We start from the raw sequence: 22,589 nt of genomic DNA on the forward strand, positions 1-22,589 counted from the left end.
AATGGAACAATGAAACCTCCTGAGTTTGTTTTCAGAAGGGCAAGTGGGAAGGGAGGAGAAATGGAAGGGTGAGGATGGTGGGAAGGGTGACCATGAGTAAAATATGGTTTTCACAAATGTGACAATATCACCATAGAATATAACTACCTTATGCTAATGATTAAAAAAGAACTGATACTTTACAACTCATGCATGAGGATATTTCAAGGTATTTTTAAGGCTTTCTCTGAAAATAACAGAATTTATAAATAATTATAAACACAACTTCCTTATAGGTTCTTCCATTTGTGCTCATAAAGTGAAACAAAACACTTCAGAAAATATAAGAAAATGTTTCTCTTTGCCTTGATCCTCAGCCAGAAGCCAGCTCCATGTTTGAAGATGGCTTCTACTAAACAGAGAATTTGGGAAAGCCAAAGTTTCCCCAGAGTCGTTGTTCTAAGTTTTTATTTCCTCTTCGATTCTGATGAATAATACTCCAGTAACGCAAAATCATAAAAATAAGCATCTCACGGATATTGATATAAATGATACATGATGATGATGTTGGAGAAAAAAATAGTTTGTCATATCCACTAAAAGCTCAAAGATAATGGAGGGTTTAAAGATACAGACACTAGGAATTCTACTTAGGCAAACCTTTAATGACTATTTGCTGTTTGAAGTATTAGAAACTCTATCATCATAAACATCAAAGAAACAGTGGAGGAGAAGATAGAAGAGGAGAAGATGGAGGGAACTGAGGAAATATTGTTGGGGTTTCTACAGAGACAGACAATATCAAGATGAATATATTGATTAGTAATCAAATATTTGCTGCATGTTCTACAGTTCTTCAGTAATATCTGTTTACTGGGCCTCTATTAGTTTCTTCTCTGATACATGGGGACTAAAATATCTGTCCTGGCTGACTTTATAGGAGGGAAATACCATACATAAAAGTTAAGGCACACCAGGCACCAGTGGCATCTGTAATCCTAGCTACTCAGGAGGCTGAGATCTAAGGACTGAAGTTTGAAATCAGCCTGGGCAGCAAAGTCCATGACACTCCTTTTTTTTTTTTTTTTTTTTTGGCCAGTCCTGGGGCTTTGGACTCAGGGCCTGAGCACTGTCCCTGGCTTCCGCTCAAGGCTAGCACTCTGCCACTTGAGCCACAGCGCCCCTTCTGGCCATTTTCTGTATATGTGGTGCTGGGGAATCGAACCCAGGGCCTCATGTATACGAGGCAAGCACTCTTGCCACTAGGCCATATCCCCAGCCCTCCATGACACTCTTACCTCCAATGTAATTAACCACCAAAAAAAGCCAGAAGTAGAGCTGTGTCTCAAGTGGTACTATGCTGTCCTTGAGCAAAAAAAAAAAAAAAGTTAAGGGACAGCCTAGGCCCTGAGTTCAAGCCCCAGGACCAGCACCAAAAACAAAACAAAACAAAAATTGAAAGCACAAAATAAATGAGAGATGACCTTACCACCATTGTTATAACTAAACCAACAAATCTGTAGTTAAGAGAAACATGAAAATAAATCAATAAGTATAAATATTTTTATAACTATATGACAAAGTGAATATGGCAAATGACTTAGCCTAATCATGTAATTAGACTTCTACCCCTCAGATCAATAGTTGAAATCAGTACAATTTGGTAATTTATGCCAGGCATCCAAACAGAGCTGCTAAATGGAACAACTAGAGAACTAAGCAAGAAGAAGCTGTATATCCAGGATCAACCCTGTCAGGAATGCAAAGCTCATGTCTCAAGAGTTTCTCTCCCAATCACTTACTGGGAATCCTATAGCTGTCTTCATGAGTATCTCCCTATGTATTCCTGGGTGTGAAGGTCTCAGCTTGGGCTCAGGAAAAAGAAAATCTCGTGTGTTTTCTTCATAGTAGGCCAATTCTGCCCACGCTGAGAAAAGAGGAGAGAAAAAAAAAAGCATAAGTATAGGTATTCCTCAGTTTAGCTAAATACATGTTCAGAGAGATGATGGCACACGGTGAAAAATAGACATTTTGAACCCAGCGGTGGTTACTCATAAGGTAAATAAGTTATTTTTTATCTCATGTGTAATTTGGAAAAGCCGTCTCAAGTCCTAACAGATTTGGTAAGTTTGAGGGTTGCTCCACAAAATGAAATACAAAAGAAAATCTGTCTTTGAATCTATCCATCCATCTACTCATTCACCCATTCATCCATCAATCTCTTCTGGCCTTCAGCAAACGTTTGTCAATGACAAACCTTGAGCTGGGCCCTGGAAATAGATAATAAAGACGCTGTTCACACAAAGTTCACACTGGGGTTTAATGTGTCTATGATTCTGGGGTGCCAACAGTCTGGAGAATGGTTGAACTTGTGTTCTCAGCAGGAAAGGACATTTTGGACATCTGTGAGAATATTTCATGAGCAAAAGTCACAGGGACTATGGAGTCCTGCAGTGCTCTGCTCTGGAGTGAGTATGAAATTACCACGGCCACCAGCTGAGAAAGTCTCACCAGCCAAGAGAAGAGACTGAAAGAACTTGATGTTCTCAATAGGCTCATGGCTTACTCGGTGACATCATCATGGCACCAATGAACAACTTCTCTTCACCAAAAAAGGAAACAAGTGAGACTTTCAGAAACATAATGACTTTTTAATAACAGCAGTTTAAGAATAATATTTATACAGCATATCATTAACTATATGCTTCCAGCAGAATCTCTTACAGACGAGGAAACTAAGACTGAGAATTTAAGACACTTGTCATGATGCCACATGGCAAAGTAGGAATTCAGAACCAGATAATCTCCTAGGACCAGTGACTCACACTTGTAATCTCATTTTCTCAAGAGGATGAGATGGGAGGATCCCATCAAGTTCAAGACAGATCTGGAAGATAAGTCCTCAAGACTGTCTCCAATTAACCAGAGAGGGGAATTAGAAAGCTAAGCTGAAAGTAGGGTTCAAGTAGAGCATGAGCAATAAGCAGAAAAGTGGAGCAAGAACATGAGGCTCTGAGGTTAAGTCCTAGTACACACACACACACACACACACACACACACACACACACACACACACACACAGATCACTGGAGACAGTTGTATCCTTGCTGAGGTTTAGAGAGTATTAACTAAGTGTAAAACCAAGCTCTGATTAAGTGCATAAATGCCCAGTAAAAGATGATTTTACAGTTGTACGAATATATATGACTTACAGAAAGAGAAAGTATTGATTGAGGAGGCTAATAAGTTTTAAATGGAGGGGAAAAAAAAAAAAGCCCTGAGCTCACAGTTCAACAGTATTACACTGCCCCCTTATGTCCATAATTTTTTTTACTTTTGGAAACTGAACAACTGGATCTCCCCAAAGCAAATCATTTCTCTTCCTCATTCTGTAGCAGTGAAGTGGGCTATCTACAAATATGAGTACAATTAAACTTTTGTCCCTAACTTCCTGATTAAATATCTTTTGACTGTAAATGTGTCTGAAAGCAACATGGAAAGAAAATCTAATAATAATGTACTTCCTGTAGCAATATGAAAAGATAAATCAACCAAAGAAAATGTGGGTCCCTGAGAATGTAACTGTGGCCCATGTGACCTCTCAGTGCTGCCCATGTGGACTTGAAGCAAACGATTTTTGCCCAATTACTATCAAGGACCAGTGGATCCTGAGGGCTCATTGATGCTTTGTGCCTAGTGACACCAGCACCATGCCAGCTGTCAAAGATGTCACAGCTGTCACTTGACTATGTCCAAGGACAGCCTCAAGAATGTATGTTTACGTATTCAAGAATGTATGTTTAAAAATACATATATATTGGGACACTGAAACATGTCTGGACTGAGGCATGAATACTAGACGGAAAGGATGGAAGAATAGAACAAAAAGGAAAACAAATCTAAACAGAATACTCTAGATATTTAGAGTCCTGTATAATTTATCATATTCAAGTGTAATTTTTTGTCTTTTACCATCCATTGGGCTTACCTGTAGACTTATAGGCACATTGTAATTACTACAAATGAGGAAAACCATGTAACCTATGTTTCTTTGGGTCTAGCTTACTTTGCTTAATATAATTTTTCCAAGTCTTTCCATTTCCTTATGAATGCAGCAATATCTTTCTGATGGAAGCATAGAATTCTATTGTGTATATATACATTTTCTTGAACCATATGTCCACTGAGAGGCATTTGGATTGATTCTGTATCTTGGCTATGGTAAACAATGCTGCAGTGAATATAGTTGTGCTGGTAGCTTTAGAGTGGCCTGGTTTGTGGTCGATTGGAAGGAGTGGAATTGCTGGGTCATAGGGGAGCTCTGTGTTTAGTCTGTTGAGGAATCTCCATACTGCTTTACAGAGTGGTTGAACAAGTTTACATTCCCACCGACAGTGTAGTAAGGGCCACATCCCCTCCAGCATCTATTATTGTTAGTTTTCTTGATAAGGGCCATTCTTAGTGGGGTGAGGTGGAATCTCAATGTTGTTTTAAGCCCATTTATTAATTGGGTTGTTGTTTGATGATTTTTTTGGGAGGGTTTAATTTTTTGAGCTCCAAGTATGTTTTAGAGATGAGTGAGACCAAAGGAGGGTATTCTTAGGAGAGGATCACAAAGTCTCAATAGCTATTTGTATATGGTCATATAAAATGATTATTAAAATGAACCTCAAGAAATGGAAACAAGAGAGTTTTTATTTTACTTTTTCTGATTTTTGTTTTGGTTTGGTTTTTCCCCTTCTGTGGCTGATTTTTTTTTATTTCTGTGTCCTTTGTCTTATATGTAATTTATCTGTTTTGGAGTGGGTAAGGGGAAGCACATAAATAGTAGGACTAAAGGAGTGAACTAATTCAGCAGTGACACTCACTGGACACTATGTTGAAAAAGAGTCTATGCAACTTGAGGGGGTAGGGGTTCAGTAAGGAGAAAAGCAGGAGGAAATGGAGAAAGAGATGACACTGTTCAAAAAGAAATGTTCTCAGTACCTGACCTATGTAACTGCAACTCCCATCACCTTTACCATAAAGAAAATTTTTTGAAATGCTCTGTATATATGTGTGGAAATGGAACATGGAAACCTGACAAGACTGGTTTGGGAAATGTGATAGAGGAAGGAGAATGATAGAAAGGTGACTGAAAGGGCTGGGAATATGGCCTAGTGGAGTGTTCGCCTTCTATACATGAAGCCCTGGGTTCAATTCCTCAGCACCACATAAACAGAAAAAGCTGGAAATGACACAGTGGCTCAAATGGTAGAGCCTTGAGCAAAAAAGAAGCCAAGGACAGTGTTCAGGCCCTGAGTTCAAGCCCCAGGACTGGCAAAAAGCAAAACAAAACAAGGTAACTGAAAAATATGCATTGTATTTTAAAAATGGACATACTAAAATGAAACCTAGCCAGTGCACACCTGTAATTATAGATACTCAAGAGGCTGAGATATGAGAATTTTCATTCAAAGCCAGCCCAGGTGAGAATGTTTCTGAGACTCTTATCTTCAATTAATCCCCCAAAAGCCAGAAGTAGATGAAGAAGAAGTGGCTCAAGTAGTAGGGCAGCAGCCTTGAGTGAAAAAGCTAAGAGACAGCACCCAGAACATGAGTTCAGACTCCAGTACTAACACAAAATAATAGCTAGATAAAGAAAACTCGTTGTACATAAACTGATATTTAAAAAATAGAACACATGTTCGACAAATTAATGGATTGATGCATGCTCTCTGAAGTCGAGTAAAATTGTTATTTTGAGTAATTTAAATTATTTCCACTAAAATTATGATCAGAAATTGGAGGGCTGGGGATATAGCCTAGTGGCAAGAGTGCCTGCCTCGGATACACGAGGCCCTAGGTTCGATTCCCCAGCACCACATATACAGAAAATGGCCAGAAGCGGCGCTGTGGCTCAAGTGGCAGAGTGCTAGCCTTGAGCGGGAAGAAGCCAGGGACAATGCTCAGGCCCTGAGTCCAAGGCCCGGGACTGGCCAAAAAAAAAAAAAAGAAATTGGAGCCTGGTGGATCAAAAATATACAAGTCTATGAAGGCTCTCATTTGTGAATACTTCACTTGTAAATTATAAGCAGTATGCATGCCACTCAGTTTGAATATTCCCAATCATTGTTCTTTCCTTTATTGTCAGTTGTGCATCTTGAACTCAAGGTCTGGGTGCTGTCCCTGAGCTTCCCTGTGCTCAAGGCTAGCGCACTACCACTTGAACCCCAGCGCCACTTCTGATTTTTGAATGTTTAATTGGAGCTTGGGCTGGCTTTGAACTGTGATCCTCAGAGCTCAGCTTCCTCAGTAGCTGGGATTACAGGCATGAGCCACTGGTGCCCGGCTTCATTGTTCTTTTCAAACAACTATTCCTTGTAGCCTTGTCATATAGAGATTTCTGATCACAGGAAAAATATTCAGCAGGCCAAGATAAGTTAAATTTTAAAAAGAAAAGTACATAATAACTGAACAACTCATGGGGGGGGGAGGGAAAGGGAGAGGGGGAGGGGAGAATGAGGAACGAGGTAACAAATAGTACAAGAAATGTATCCAATGCCTAATATATGAAACTGTAACCTCTCTGTAATTCAGTTTGATAATAAAAATATATATTTAAAAAAAGAAAAGTACATAACAAGTATTTTCAATATCTATACACATGTCCATTCACAATATGGTTTGTAGGTAGTATATAGACAGTGTGTATTAAAATGTGCATGCTTTATTTTAGAATCTGTATGTTATACTGTATGCAGTATATAACTAAATGCATTTGAAAGGACCTAAAAAGAATGACAAATTGTTAGTAAAGTGTCTGTCAGTGGTTGTTGATGAATGGAATTTTTATTAAAGTTTTTCCAGTGAAATATTTAGATATTGGTTTATCTTCTATAATGTGAAAAAATTAAGACCAAAATAAGCATACTTCTATTTTATTGGAATATTAAAATATAACTTGCCAGTTAGCAGTGTTATATGTTTGAACATAAAATTGGGTCAAATAATTTTTTTTAATTATGGAAAAGAACTCAATGGCCTGATTTTTAGCATGTCACTTTTTGGCTGAAATTCCTTCAGTGAGAATTTCTGAATAGCAGCCTGTTCTGTCTGCAAGTAAATGACAACTGGAGGTATGGTTCACTTGTAGAGAGCCAGTCTTGAGCAAAAGTGCAAAGTGAGAATGTGAGGCCCTGAGTTCAAGCCCCAACCCTAGTACTAGCATAGAAAGCAAGCAAGCAAGAGAGAAAGAAAGAAAAGGAAGGAAGGAAGGAAGGAAGGAAGGAAGGAAGGAAGGAAGGAAGGAAGGAAGGAAGGAAGGAAGGAAGGAAGAAAGAAAGAAAGAAAGAAAGAAAGAAAGAAAGAAAGGAAAAGAAAAGAAAGAGACTGAATTCCATGTTTTATTCTTCATAGGCAGGTGCTATACCATGTGAGCCATGCCTCTGGCCTGACCTGTCTCAAAAAACATTTTTAAAGGAAAGGGATGGGGTGTGGCTTGTACAAGAGAGTACTTGGCCTAGCATGCATGAAGCCCTGAATTTAATCTTCAGCAACACATGCACACATAAACAAAAGTAAATTAAGGATGTTCCTTATAGCTATCAAAAAAGATATAGATCAGCTAGGTGCTAGTAGCTCACACCTTTGATCCTAGCTACTCAGGAGGTTCAGATCTGAGGATCGTGGTTCAAAGCCAGCTTGGGTAGGAAAGTCTGTAAGACTCTTATTTCCAGTTAAGCACCAGAAAAGCCAGAAGTGAGTTGTGGCTCAAGTGGCAGAGTGCTAGCCTTGATCAAACAAGCTCAGGGACAGGATCTGAGTTCAAGCCCTTGGACTGGAACACATACACATATACAAAATGGTATATATTTATTATTAGAACTAACACAATGGTACAATAGTCAGCCATAAAGAAAAAATGAAATCCTGTTGTTTACAGCAAAATGAATGGAAATGGAAAATACCATCTTAAGCAAAAGAAGAAAGACAGGAATCATATGTTCTCTCTCACAGTTTTGGGGAAGGCAGGTTGGGGATTTGAGTCAGTCTTGTTATGCAGTTCAGTTTAGCCAAAAACTCATGATCCTCCTGCCTCCGCCACGTAAGTGCCAGTATTATAGTCACACCAGGACACCCAACTACAAGTTCTTCTGTATAGAAAATTAAAAACAAAGTTGATCTGAAAGTAGAATGAGTCCTAGAGTTGGAAGAGTGTCATGGGGAGAGTAGAGAGTGAAGGAAACTTGGATACATATGAATATGATGAATGCAGGGTGTATGGGTGTATGGAAGGACAAGGGATCCCATTAGTATGTCTAATGTACAATTCACGTGTTAATTAAAATGACAATAAAAGTGGCATTAAAAGGATGGAAGCTAGTAACAGAAGAAAATGTATATAGACATATTGTAAAATTTCTCTGCATTTCTACCCATAGAGAGATACCAAGAAAGTATTCATTAAACCATAAATCATTTTCTCAGGCTAATGCAGCTGCTTTTTCTATTGTTAAAATTGCAGTTTCTTTTTATAACACATAAAAACTATGCTTATGTTCCTTTTTTTTTTTTTTTTTTTTTTTTTTTTTGGCCAGTCCTGGGCCTTGGACTCAGGGCCTGAGCACTGTCCCTGGCTTCTTCCTGCTCAAGGCTAGCACTCTGCCACTTGAGCCACAGCGCCGCTTCTGGCCGTTTTCTGTATATGTGGTGCTGGGGAATCGAACCTAGGGCCTCGTGTATCCGAGGCAGGCACTCTTGCCACTAGGCTATATCCCCAGCCCCCTTATGTTCCTTTTGAGAAAGGAAAAAACCAGAACTATATGTTATCAAAGATGCAAAGGGGATTTACTGAGATACAGAAGCTTTTTCTGCGCTCTCTCTCACTCTCTCTCTCTCACACACACATATATACACATATGCACATAAATTAGTATACACACATATATACACATGCACATATGAACTAGTACTTGTGCATCTAAAAATACCCAAAAGAACTGAAAAGCAAATATACAACAATTTACACATGATTGTTTCTAATAACATTATTCATCATATCCAAAGTGGAAATAACTATCAGCTAATGAATGGATAAGTATTGCATATCTATAAAAAAGGGAGTTCTACTTGCATAAAAAGGAGCTGTATCTATGATGCGTCATGACTGATCCTTGAAAATGTTCTAACAAGTTTAAGAGCCAAATATAAAAGGCTAAATAGCACAGGGTTCCTTTAACACAATGGTTCCAGCACTGACAAATCAATGGAGGCAGAAGGTAAATTAGTGGTGTCTGGGGCTGGAGAAAGGATAGTGATTGTTAATGAGTTTGGGGTTTCTTCCTGAAAGTTGATAATAGATAAATTTTAATAGATTGGCTGGAGAAAACACATTTTGTGTTATTTAAAAGCAAAACTTTTAGGACTGTAGCATAACTTAGTGACAAAGTGCTCTCCTAGTATGTGTGGGACCTGGGTTTGAGTCCCAGCCTTGGGGGGAGGGGGGAGGGGAAGCACAACTTTCAAATGTCAGCCCCCATGTGTCATTCCAAAAATCCTTTTCAAATTGAAGCTAGTTTAGAAGTGCATTTACTAGCACATTACCTGGAGGCACTAACTGTATTAATTCAAACCTGGTTAGGAAGCCTGAAAAGAAAAAAAGTGAGATTTTAGTATTTCTGAAAATTGCCAGTTTTTTTTAATGATTAAATGCTAAGTTTAAAACTATCATAACAGCCCATTTACGTTATTGCTAAAACTAATAAAATCATCTCTCTGTATTCATGAGTTCTGCATCCACAGAGTCAACCAATTACACAGAAAATACTAATGAAAGTTACATCCATGGCTGGCAGAGTAGTTCAAGTGGTATAGCACCTGCACAGAAACAATTAAGTCCTGGGGCTGGGAATATGGCCTAGTGGTAAAGTGCTCGCCTCGTATACATGAAGCCCTGGGTTCGATTCCTCAGCACCACATACATAGAAAAAAGCCGGAAGTGGCGCTGTGGCTCAAGAGGTAGAGTGCTAGCCTTGAGCAAAAAGAAGCCAGGGACAGGCCCTGAGTCCAAGCCCCAGGACTGGCAGAAAAACAAAAAACAAATAAACAAAAAAAGTTAAATAAATAAATAAATAAAAGAAACAATGAAGTCCTGAGTTCAAGCTCCAGTATAATTTTTTTTAATGTATAAAACATGTGCATACTTTTCATGTGTGTGGGTGTGGGGGTACAGAACTTAATAGAAAATTAAAAATGTTCTTAGCTATCTTTCCAGACTAACATTAAGCATTCATTTCAGGCTTGAAATTCCTTACATTTAATTATTTAATAAATTTATTTATTTAATTTGGCAGTACAAGGGCTTGAACTGAGGGCCTTCCACTCAAGTATTGACCAATATATAGAAAAAAAAAAAAAACCACCTGGGTGCTGGTGGCTTATGCCTATAATCCCAGCTATTAAGGAGGCAGAGATCTGAGAATCACAGTTCAAAGCCATCTTAGGCAAGAAAGTGCATGAGTCTCTTATCTCCAATTAACCACCAAAAAGACCAGACGTGGCACTGTAGCTCACAGTGGTAGAGCACAAGCCTTGAGCAAAAGAGCCCAGAGACAGCACCTAGGTAGGCTCTGAGCTAAAACCCCATAGTCAACAAAAAATAAATAGAAAATAAACCCCTCATATTGCTGATGCAATATAAAATAATTTAGCTGCTTTAGTCAATATTGTGGAAGTTTCCTACAAGGCTAAATAGATCATGACTACATGATCATTGCCATTGTGTATATGTGTAAGTACGTATGTGCAAGTATGTGCAAGTATCTGTATGTATACAACAGAAACAAAAACATGTCATATGTGCACAATAAAATTCATACACAAATATTCAGAGCATATTTATTACAGAGCCTAAAAGAATACAATTGTCCATCAATTGATAAGTAGAAAAACAAGGTGTGCAGTGTATTTGTGCAAGGGAATATTCTTTTGTTATAAAAAGTAATCACAAAGAACCACATATCCATTTATGTGAAATATTCAGAATAAGCAAATATATGCTTGGCATGGTGGCACATGTCTATAACCCAAGCATGTAAGAGGCTACGGCAGGTAGATTGTAATTTGAGACTAGCTTAGATAGTGAGTCCAAAGCCAGCCCTGACTACAATGTGAGACTTTCCCAAAAATAAAATCTACAGAGACACAAAGATCAATGAGCCCAATTGATTCTAAGGGTTAGTAAGGAACAGAGACCCTCTGTTCATGGGCATAGCATTTCCTTCTGTGGCGATTGGAATGTTTCAATTGATTAAATGATTACTTGTTACAATAGTTGCAGAATTCTGCAAATATTTAGAAACAATGCTTATAAACAACAAATCAAAATCACACCATTCAACAAATCACATCTATACTTGGCAAAAAGTTGACAACAGATTAAAAAATCATGACTTGAACATTACAACAAATTCTCTTAAATTTAAACATAGATCAAACATGTAAATATCACAGTTTAGAAAAGAATATTATATTTATAAATTATACAATAAATATAAATTATATTTATTTTTTTAAATACATACTTTCTAAAAGTTCTGCTACAGCTCCAGGATCTATTGCATTTTCAAATACCTGCAGAGGAAAAACAATGCGGACGAATTTCAAAGTTTTAATAAAGACACTTTTAGAAATTATAGATTTAGGGCTGGGGATATGGCCTAGTGGCAAGAGCGCTTGCCTCGTATACATGAGGCCCTGGGTTCGATTCCCCAGCACCACATATACAGAAAACGGCCAGAAGTGGCGCTGTGGCTCAAGTGGCAGAGTGCTAGCCTTGAGCAAAAGGAAGCCAGGGACAGTGCTCAGGCCCTGAGTCCAAGGCCCAGGACTGGCCAAAAAAAAAAAAAAAGAAAAAAGAAAAAAGAAATTATAGATTTAAATAATTAGCAGTATATAAAACCCAGCTATATTATTTTAAGACTCAACCGAAGCCCTTTGAACAAGTGTGTGGTTGAAAGTTCAACAAATGTATACAAAGAAACGAATAAAAATTAACACAGCATAACTAGGGTAAGGAAATTTGAGTTAGCTAAACCTACCATGTACTTAAAATCTCATCAACTTGACCTAGTTCTTTAAAAGCTGCTAAAAGCACATCTTGTGTCAACGTCAGTCCTGAGTACCAGAAAACATTCTGCATACTACACATACTCAATGAATGTTCACTCAGTGATTTCTCTTCTAATGCATATGGTTGTGCTAAATAAAAACAAAAAAAAACCACACACCACTAAGTAGATGCTGGGTGCCAGTGGCTCATATCTGTAGTCATAGCTACTCAGGAGACTGAGATCTAAGATCTCAGTTTGAAGTGGACTGAGCAGAAAAGTCTAGTAAGACTTTTTAAAAGCCTGAAATGGAAGGTGTGATTCAAGTGGTAGAGCACCAGTTTTGAGCAATAAAACTATAGGGCAGCATTCAGGCCCTGAGTTCAAGCCTCATTACCAACACACACACACACACACACACACACACACACACTCAGAGAGAGAGAGAGAGAGAGAGAGAGAGAGAGAGAGAGAATGACAAAACTGATATCATCTCAAATCCAGAATTTCACAAACATTATGGGAGGTCAAGCATGTTGGCAAATGCCTATAATCCCAGTTTTTAAATAGAAAGAAAGAGGAGCTGATGTCTGGGGCCAGCAAGGGCCGAGGGGGGGGGGGGAGGGGGGAATGGAAGAGGGTCCCTATCTGAAATACAATGAAACCAGAAAAGGGTCTTAAAATGTAGCTCAAGTGGCACAGCACCTTCCTAGTGAATAACGGGCTTAGCACTCAAACCAAACATTGGAAGTTAAAAAGAAAAAAAAAAGATTTAAGAGATCATGAACAGTTGTATAGTAATGCATTTCATTAAATGTTGAAGTATGTAGACAGTGGATAGTGTTTTGTCTCCAGCGGGGAATCTAGCTTTTATCACTGTGGCTACATAGACAAATATTACTTAAGCCAAGTCACCAAATCTGAAAGAACTCTTGTTTTATGGCAGGGTTGAAATTACAAGATTTAACTACTTTGGTTATAGTTTTCATTGTTTTTTGTAGGTCTAAGAAAGCGTTTTTCTTTTCCAAAGGTCTGCAGTTTATTAATAATCTCTTTCATAAATGCAGTGCAAGCGTCTATGACATGCTCTCTCTGCTCCAGTTAGAAAAGGCCAGGAGAGTTCCAAGAATAGAAAAACATCGACCAGGGTATTTAGCACTAACTAGATTGACAGAACTTGGCTCAGACCTGCAAAGCCAAAGTCTTCGAACTGTAGTTTTGCTTTAAGGCCTGCTGGGCTTCTGCACTGTAATTGAAGTATGCCTTAAAGGTAGTTTACAAAATAAATGGTCAGAACTTTTTTTTATTTATAAGAACTACTAGGTTATCTTCAGACAGCAAAAATTTCATCTCTTCTTTTTTTTTCTAAGATCACCTTTTCAAATTTCATGCTTTGCTGAATCATGATAGGGAACACAGAAGGAAAGCACTCAGTCTCCAGGTATTGATTCAAGAGGTAGATGCCGAGGTACACATCTTGCTTGTCCTGCAGAAACACTCCCGGGCAAGAAATCTTTAAAAAAAAATAATAATAATAATAATAAACAAATAATAGACAGGTACAAATAAAAATAAAGAAGAGAGCAAACATGGTTTTCTTTGTTTACCGAGGTTTTATTTCTCCTAACCTCCCATATGAAATAACACCCCCCACACCACTGCATTCTCTCACCTGTACCCCTCAGCACCTGCACACACCCCTCCCACCCGCCGTGACCTCCCAGGTATAAGAAATTCCGATGGCCTCCCGAGTCTCCGCCAGGTGTCACAATCGCGCTCCCCGGTTCCTCTCCCCGCCCCTCCGGGATGGCAGTGCGGAAGCGGAAGAAGCTGCCTGGCTGGGAAGCCTCTGTCTGGTCTGGTTGCGTCTTGGGGTCCGGGCCCCCCGCCGCCATGCCGAGCCCCCGGAGGAGCGTGGAGGGACGGTCGCTGGGCGCCTCGGCCGCCAGCAGCGGAAGCGGCGGCGGTGGCGGCGGCGGCGGCCCCGGCAGCCCAGCGCACGGAGGTGTTGCTGGCAGGTTTGAGTTCCAGTCCCTGCTGAGTAGCCGCGCGCCGGCCGCCGACCCTACCTGCGCCCGGCTCCGTGCGTCCGAGAGCCCGGTGCACCGGCGCGGCTCCTTCCCGCTGGCCGCTGCGGGCTCCGCGCAGGTGTCCCCGGCCCTGCCGCCCGAGGATGACCTCATGGACTTGAACCCGTCCTTCCTGGGCATCGCCCTGCGCTCCCTACTGGCCATCGACCTGTGGCTGTCGAAGAAGCTGGGGGTGTGCGCCGGGGAGAGCTCGTCGTGGGGCAGCATGCGGCCTCTGATGAAGCTGCTGGAGATCTCGGGGCATGGCATCCCCTGGCTGCTGGGCACCCTCTACTGCTTGTCCAGGAGCGACAGCTGGGCCGGGCGCGAGGTGCTGATGAACCTGCTCTTCGCCCTGCTCTTGGACTTGCTGCTGGTGGCCCTCATCAAAGGGCTGGTCCGCAGGCGCCGGCCGGCCCACAATCAGATGGACATGTTTTTCACCCTCTCGGTGGACAAGTACTCCTTCCCGTCGGGTCACACCACCAGGGCCGCCCTGGTGGCGCGATTTATCCTCAACCACCTGGTACTGGCCATTCCTCTCAGGGTGCTGGTGGTACTGTGGGCCTTCGTCTTAGGTCTCTCCAGGGTCATGCTCGGCCGGCACAATGTCACTGACGTGGCTTTTGGCTTTTTTCTGGGTTACATGCAATATAGTATCGTGGACTATTGCTGGCTCTCACCTCATAACGTTCCGGTTCTCTTCGTACTGTGGAATCAACCTTGACCCCATCTTCAACTGACGACTGGGTCTAGGAGGTCCGGACAGTTCTATGTCTCCATGATGCCAGCCTAAACCAGTGGCCATCCCGCTTGCCTCCCGTGGACATTCCAGGTTTTTTCCTTTGGGATCTCAGGCGTCCCACCTTCTTGATATATTGCTAGGCCGAAGCACATGCTGGCCATTACTGAACACCGCCATATAGGGAGGGGGGACCAATCCCTCTTGTATGTTTGAGCAACAACTATTTATATCTGTAGGGCAATTGCAAAGAAACCAAGCTAGAGAAGGGGGTTGGTTATATGTTTGCTGTGTTTTTTTTTCTTTTTAATTGACATATTTGTATGATATAATTATCCCTCAAATCAACATACCACTTGTAAATGAGAAACTTAACCTTTATTCCACAAATATACATGCAGATAAGCCATAGTCCTTTTCCTGAGGTAGATTTTAAACAGTATTTCAAAGTCAGAGACATAGTTGGTGTGTGTGTGTGTGTGTGTCTGTGTGTGTCTGTGTCTGTGTGTGTGTGTTTCTACTTTATTCCCTGCAGTTCTGTTGCCACTATCAACCAGGTTTATTTCTTCTTAATCCTGATTTTCTTGGTAAGAATTTTACTTTCTATTTATCTTTTCCATCTTTGTGGATTGGGCAGTGAGGGGAAAAAAGATTTCAATACTTGCTCCCCTCTATGATACCCCTTGTAAGGTCTTTATATTTCCTACTAGTCTCTAATAGTGTCTTCTAGCAGCCAGAGAACAAACCAAGAACTTAAGATGAAATGCTTAAAAGATAAGCAAGGCTAAGGTGCTCACATAACTATGAGATGGTGGCTTCATGTATAATTCTGTTGACAACCAATAGCATGTCACCAGAGAGGGCTGAGATAAGAAAGTCAGAGGAATTGAGAATCTGCATATTGGAGCTATTTGGCTTGGCATCTGTACGGAATAGAAAATAATATTCCATCTGGTAACAAAACAGGAAGTTAACTCTATTCTTTTCAGTGCAAGTACATACCTTTCTCATATATGCCACAAGGATGACCCTATATACTGACCCTATATACTGTTATTATTAGGTGGAATTCTGTTCTTGAATAAGGCAAACTTAGGTAACAGTATTTAATTTGAAATCCATCAGGGGAAACTCCTAAATTTCCGTTTACATTGTTTTTACATTTAAAGCTTTGCCTCCCCAATCAAACACCAAAGACCACCCAAATGCATCGCTGGAGTCTGATTATTATTTGACCTGGAAAGACCAAAAGAGGGTGTGGCCTTTTAAGTGCTGCTATACCTGAGAAGAAAGCCTTTAAATTGCCTGTGGACCTGGTGTCTATAGAAAGGATTGTGGGCTTTAATCTGACAAAGGGCGGTTTGGATTAGAACTTGGAGAATAGCTGTTATAAATATTGTAGTTTTTGATGAGGGATGGGGTATATGGAATCTCTGAGTGTGAGGTGCAGCTAAAATAAAACAGTCATTTGCATTCCCACAATACCCGTTGGACTACCTCTTCACTTGCTGAGTCAGCCACACTGTGAAAATCTAAGTGGTTTTGAGTTTGCTGTTTAACCTTACAGAAATCAAGCATTCAGGACAGATACTTGAAAGCAATGGTTATTACCTCTTCTAGTGTTCACAAGATCAGTGGTTGGGGCCTTCTGGTTTGTAGTCATACTTCTGAAATCCCTTGTTTTCATTTTGGGAATCTGAGTTTGTTAACTTTGAAAGCAAAGATCAATCCACCTGACTTTCTGACGCATCCTAAGTACTGTAAACCAGTTTTGTTAACTAATTGTACCATTAAAAATGCCTTTTTAAAAAATAAATGAATGAATGAGATGAACATGTAACATTTGCCTCGATGGAGAAGCTATCCCTTGGCTACTGCTGCTTGCACAATTTTAAAAGGTTGCAATTTTGAGCCTGGCTTTATTTGCTCTTAAGAAACTGAGACCAAACCAGTAAATGTTAACTTTTGTAGTTGAATGTGTGATTCTGAAACCTCAGCTCTGCCAATTATGTGGAGGCCTAGCTGATTTTCCTTAGCTATACCCTGTTAGCATTGTGTTTATGATGGGCATCTTGGCCAGCAAAAGGCCTGCTCTCCAGTCTGTTACTATAATGTTAGGGTTAGGAAATGGATGCTGAAATAGGAGGAATAACTTACCACCAAACTGGGACAATGAAGTCATTGTGTCCCCAACCCAACCCCTCTTTTAAAAAGGATTGGTAGATTATTTTTTCTAATTGCTGATTGATTTTATTTCTTTTTGGGGGGGGGGGGATCAGCAAGCTAAAGCAATCGCTAGGAGAAAATAATTTAGAAAATATTTGAGTGGTTCCCAACAAGTGGTAAATTTCCACAATGTAATGGGGCTTTTTAAATTTCAGTTATTCTTTGGTTATTTCAAGAAAAAGTTTAAACATCTTTTCATACATCTTTATCTTGAAAAAGAAAAAGCAAATCCCACTTAAACCTGTGAGACGTTTTAAAAGAAGCTAAAAAAAAAAAAGTTCGGCAGCAGCAGCAACCGCTGAAGTCAAGGTTTAGACGTCGAAAACAAATGTGGGCCATCTTAGGAACAAAGGAATCTCTTCGGAACGATAATAACCTGTAGTACGGGAAGGGGCGGTGGTGAAACCACCCGACCATGTATGTAAGAAAGGGACTTGGAGTGAAGAAGGGCGATTCATCGCTTACCGCGCGGATCTGCAGCTCCACCACCACCTCCAGAGGCATGGTTCCCTGCGTGGGTGAAGGGACCGGAAAAACAAGATCCTTTTTGCCGAGCCTTGGACCAGTTTTTCTCAGTTTAGCTTAATTTCTAAGGCAAACATTCCCAAAGGCTTCCTTAGCTCCCCACCCCTTGGCTCCCCTCATGTGATCCCCCTCCATCCCCCTCGCAGCCCCGCAGCCCTCCCCACCCGGACGGGTATCTCACAACCAGAGCTGGAGTGTAAGCTTCCAGAAGGCGGAAACATCCCGTTGCCATGGACACGCAAACACGCAGCCTTCCACCCTGGAGCGCAGGCGCGTGCCCCGGGTAATGCGGCTTAGAATGCGGGGTCCATCCTGTGTCAGCTCCCGGCTGCGCTCTGGCCAGATCTGGCCTGGAAGCCCTCACCTCTTCTTTGGCCCCAGTTACTGTTTTAAAATGTTGACAACTTCCCTTCTGAAAATGGAATGAGATCATAGCTCTATGTGAAGTATCACACATAGCTCCCCACACACACCTTTTTTTTTTTTTCAGTCTCTGGCATTTCTGTAAGTAATTGCAATTTAATAGAGTCACGTGCCACTGAAGATCCTTTCCTGCTTATTAAATGTTCTGTCCTAGTGTTTGGCTAAGAAAACATGGTCACTGCCATTAACAAGAAATTGACCTGTGAGCTCATTAGAAGTACAAGGGTAATTCTTAAATTGAGAAGTTAAGTGTCACAAATGCAGCAGTGGTACTCACTACACATTATGTGGAAAATGAACTATACAACTTATAGGTGGAGACAGGAGGGAAAAATTGGAGAGAGCAAGGGAAGAGGTGACATTGTCCAAAAAGAAATGTACTCATTACCTGACTTACGTAACTGTAATCCCTCTGTACATCATCTTTATAATAACAATTTAAAAAACTTAAGAAGTAAGTGTCAGTTATGAGAGAGAGAGAGAGAGAGAGAGAGAGAGAGAGAGAGAGAGGTAGTTAGGTGTCTGTCTCCTGTTAGCAACAACGGAAATAGTTGTCCCTCTCTTTACAGCATTGTTTCACTTTGCTGGGAGTTACTCCCAGGCAAACACTGAATTACCTCATCTCCCAGTAGGTAGACAGTGTATTTGCCAAGGCTACATGGTGAAACTTGTGAAACCTGAGGTGCAGGTAAACTATTTTCATAAAGGGAATTAAACATTTCTTCCCACTCACTGAATCCCACAAACAAAATTTTTTAAAAGAAAGAAATGAATTAAGTGGCTGCTTTCAGACAATTCAAAAATCTGGGAGTGCCAATGCTGTCTTTGTTTTGTTTTTTTGTCGGTCCTGGGGCTTGAACCCAGGGCCTGAGCACTGTCCCTGTCTTCTTTTTGCTAGAAGCTAGCACTACCACTGGAGCCACAGTGCCACTTCCGGCTTTTTCTATGTATGTGGTGCTGAGGAATCAAACCCAGGGCTTCATGTAACAAGGTAAGCACTTTACCACTAGGTCATATTCCCAGCCCCTGATGCTGTCTTTGAAGGAAGAAAAAAAAAACAGCTTAAATTGTATTGTCACATATTACTCATGTTTTTGCATTGGAGTTTTATGCAATTGCATAGAAAGGTTAAAAATGTCCCAAGGGAATATGTTCCCGGATGTTCACTGCTTTAACTGTAGTTCCTTTTCTGAAAGGGATAAACTCAGTATGGTGAGGGATGTCATAATATGTCCTTACTAGATTCTTTGTGCTCTTGTATTCATAACAAGAGATATATAGATGGGTGCTGGCTCCCTGTAGTGTCCAGAGCACTGATTTGTAGCCTATACCCATTTACTGAAGTGTAACCTGTGATAAGCCTCACAAGTAAGCCACCAATACCCATGCCAAGGTACCAAGGAAGTTACCAAAACATTTGTGAATAAGTAGCTGGAGGTATAATGGAAGGGAAGACCCATTTTTAGTGAGGATATTCAAAGAGCTGGGCAGACTGTATACTAATTCATTTCATCCCCATAATAATTCTTTGAGGGAGATGTTACTACCTCTATTTTACAGATACAAAAATCTAAAGCCAGATAACCTTTTGCCCAATACTACACAACTGAGGAGAGCAGTATTTCATCACTTTCTCCAAAACACAGACATACTATTATTAGTTCCCTGGCACTATCCTATCATCAAATTTTCTCATCTTTAACTCTTGATATAACTGGGTTCTCCTTGCTTAACCTCCTCCTCCTCCTCCTCCTCCTCCCCCTCCCCATCCCCCTCCCCATTCCCCTCCCCCCCTCCCCCTCCCCCTCCTTCTCCTTCCATGAGGCTTGGTTTTTCCTCCAACTCTCTGGCCATAAGTTTTAGTTGTTTATCCTTTATCTGTTCAAGCAATATTTTGAGGTCCTTCACTTTGTTCACTTTACATCCTTTATTTAGGCCCCAGGTGTCATCTAATATAGGCATGAGTAATATATGTACACAGATTTACATATATCACACAGGCAACTCCTTTGTTGACACGTGTAATCTCATGATTTCACATTTTCTTTGTACTAATTAGTACAACAACCTTACATTATTCCTGTAGTTGTTGACTACTATTTGTTTCCATTAATGTGTAAGCCTTGCATGACTAAGGGTTAAGTGTTTGTATTGTAAGTAATAAGCATAGAAAATGCTCAATACATTTCTTGAAATATGTGTTAAAGGCAGAGATAGTTAACCCATTCAATGGGGGTTAATGTACATAGGTAAGGAGATAGCTCACAATATTGGATAAACTGAATATGTCAATTGAGAAAAGAACAGACACAACTACTTCTTCTAATCTTCTAAGGGACATCAGATGAGTTGATAGTTGATATATCTGTTGGTTTTTCCACTGTGGTCCTGTCAGCCCCCCGTTGCTATGGAGATGTGGAAGTTGCTACATGCATAATGGCTCTAGCCAAACTTGAAAAGTAATCAATGAGAGTGTCATTTCTGCTGGAGACCAAGCAATGCCATTCCAGGATATCCCCACAACTTCATTACTTACGTACATGCCTCTTACTGGCTGCAAAGAACTTCTATTCTCAGTCTTTCTTCAGTGCAGCCTGATTAGCACTGGAGAAACAATACATCTGCACATTCTGAACCCAGATAAGAAAATGAAACCAGGCCCCAAACAGGAATTTTCCAAAGAGTAAACTAGAAAGAAAAAAGAAAAGAATATGGCAATCAGATCATTATAGCTGGGGTTTTCTTTCCAACTAAAGAAAAATAATCACATAAAATTATAAACTTATTCCTCAATAATAGAAGGAGCATTTATATGAAAGGTAGAAATGTTTTTAAAAGTTACTAATGGGAGGGGTATAGGGAAATACATTGTTGAAATAGAACTATCTATAGAGAAAGAGAGATTTGTAAAAAAAAAAAATATATATATATATAGTTATTATAATGACTAACCAAAACTTTGGGGCTTAATATAAGCCCCAAAGCTTCTAGTTTTGTGGATCAGAAGTCCACTACAGATTTCGCTGCTAAAATCAAAGCTCCAGCAGGGTTATATTCCTTGCCATTTTTGTTTATCTGCCTTCACATCTGCTTCCCCTGCAGCTGGCCTCAAAGCTCCATTCCTCCATCTTCAAAGCCAGCAACATCAAGACAAGTCTTTCATACTGATGCATCTGCTCTTCTCTCTCCCTTTTGAGGACCACAGTGATTACACTGAGCTCACCCAGATAATCTAAGACAATTTCCCTATTTTTAAAGTCAGCTAATTAGCAACCTTAGTTTCACCTTCATTTCTCTGTAAGATAATATGCTTGAGGTTTCCAGAATTATGATTCCATAAACTGTTCTGGAAAGAAACTTGATCATGTCTATGAAAACTTTAAATTTGGCTCAACAACTTCACAGCTAATAACTTACCTTTTGTTTGGGGGACAAAAGACATGCTGTGGCATTATCCATACTAAAAAAAGAAGAACCTAGAAACCAACTAGATGTTCACTAAGTAAGGTCATGTACCACCATACCAAGCTTGTTTGTTAGGATGGTATCTCACTAACCTTTTGCCTGGGCTGGGGTCAAACTGCCATTTTCATAACTTCAGCCCCCTGAGTAACCCAGATGACAGGTGTGAGACAACACAGCCAGCTTCTGTTACGTGTTGACGTGATGGCAGCCACTCTGCATCCCTGATATGACGAATCTAAAGATGAAAGTCAACAGCTCAGGATAGTGGGGAGGAAGGAAGAAGGGAATCTGAGTTCTTGATGGTTATTTGGCAAATTGCTAAGCCTCTCCTGGTTCCACATACCTTCAGCTTTCTGTTAAATAGACAATGTTTACAGATTAAGTCTCTTTAGGCTGGAGCTAATTGTTTTCAATGAAAGCACATAATTGATATGGCTAAAGTATGAAAAGGTGATTGTGTATATATATGTACATATATACACACCTACATACACATTTATACACATATAATTTCTCTGGCAACTGTTGTAAAGAGCAAGAACGGAATGGATATATAGATAGTGACTTTTATTCCTGAGCCTCATAATGTCATAGTGTCCTGGCCTAGGGAAGAAAATAGAAGAGAAGTTAGTAGTTTCAAGATACATTTGGGGATTAAAAACAATTGGACTTGCTATTGGCTTAGATTTTAGAGGTGAAGAGGAAGGAGAAACAAGACTTACCTTTAGGTTTGGACTTGATATTTATGTCATCTGGTAATATGGAAAATAAATTTAGGGAAGGGAGTGGGATCCAAATTATTTTTTTTTGAGGTGTTAAATTTAAAATGCCCATAGGCTATTCAAATAAGGGTGGAAGAGCAGCAAGCAGACCTGAGTCTGAGACACTGAAGTAAGGTCAGGATTCGATTTCAGTCTGAGAATTGTCAATCTATAGATATTGAAAACACAGGGAAAAAATAAGATCTTTTCTATAGGCCAAAATCTGAGGAATTTTAAAATTAGAGGCTAGCAAGAAGGGAAAGAGCCTGAGAAGTATTGAAAGGTAGGAGGAAAACTGTCATACCACAAA

General features: G+C 40.2%; 2 protein-coding genes across 8 annotated transcripts in view; one reads left to right on the top strand and one right to left on the bottom strand.

Annotated features, from left to right (window-relative positions):
- Spata6l (spermatogenesis associated 6 like) overlaps nucleotides 1-14,244 on the bottom strand; it is a 38,488-nt gene extending 24,244 nt beyond the window's left edge. For 4 of the 7 annotated variants that reach the window (XM_048361277.1, XM_048359008.1, XM_048358337.1 and 1 more), the window contains exons 1-4: nucleotides 13,444-13,926; nucleotides 11,544-11,592; nucleotides 9,565-9,606; nucleotides 1,782-1,906 (exon numbers count right to left, since the gene is read on the bottom strand). In XM_048361277.1, the coding sequence (XP_048217234.1) occupies nucleotides 1,782-1,906; nucleotides 9,565-9,606; nucleotides 11,544-11,592; nucleotides 13,444-13,659 (432 nt within the window). In that variant the 5' untranslated portion in view covers nucleotides 13,660-13,926. Of the gene's footprint in view, nucleotides 1-1,781; nucleotides 1,907-9,564; nucleotides 9,607-11,543; nucleotides 11,593-13,256; nucleotides 13,308-13,443; nucleotides 13,927-14,137 lie in introns of those variants that run through there. The other 3 variants (XM_048359767.1, XM_048360517.1, XM_048362741.1) reach the window with 3 other exon arrangements.
- Plpp6 (phospholipid phosphatase 6) lies at nucleotides 13,962-15,522 on the top strand. The gene has a single exon (XM_048363794.1). The coding sequence runs from the start codon at nucleotides 13,962-13,964 to the stop codon at nucleotides 14,862-14,864; it is 903 nt and encodes a 300-aa protein (XP_048219751.1). The 3' UTR covers nucleotides 14,865-15,522.
- Nucleotides 15,523-22,589: the final 7,067 nt, after the last annotated feature.

Source organism: Perognathus longimembris, chromosome 1 (genome assembly GCF_023159225.1).
Source record: "Perognathus longimembris pacificus isolate PPM17 chromosome 1, ASM2315922v1, whole genome shotgun sequence".
NCBI lineage: Eukaryota > Metazoa > Chordata > Mammalia > Rodentia > Heteromyidae > Perognathus > Perognathus longimembris.

Excerpts from the sequence above, each read along its gene's own strand:
- Plpp6 (XM_048363794.1), top strand. The coding sequence starts at position 13,962 with ATGCCGAGCCCCCGGAGGAGCGTGGAGGGACGGTCGCTGGGCGCCTCG.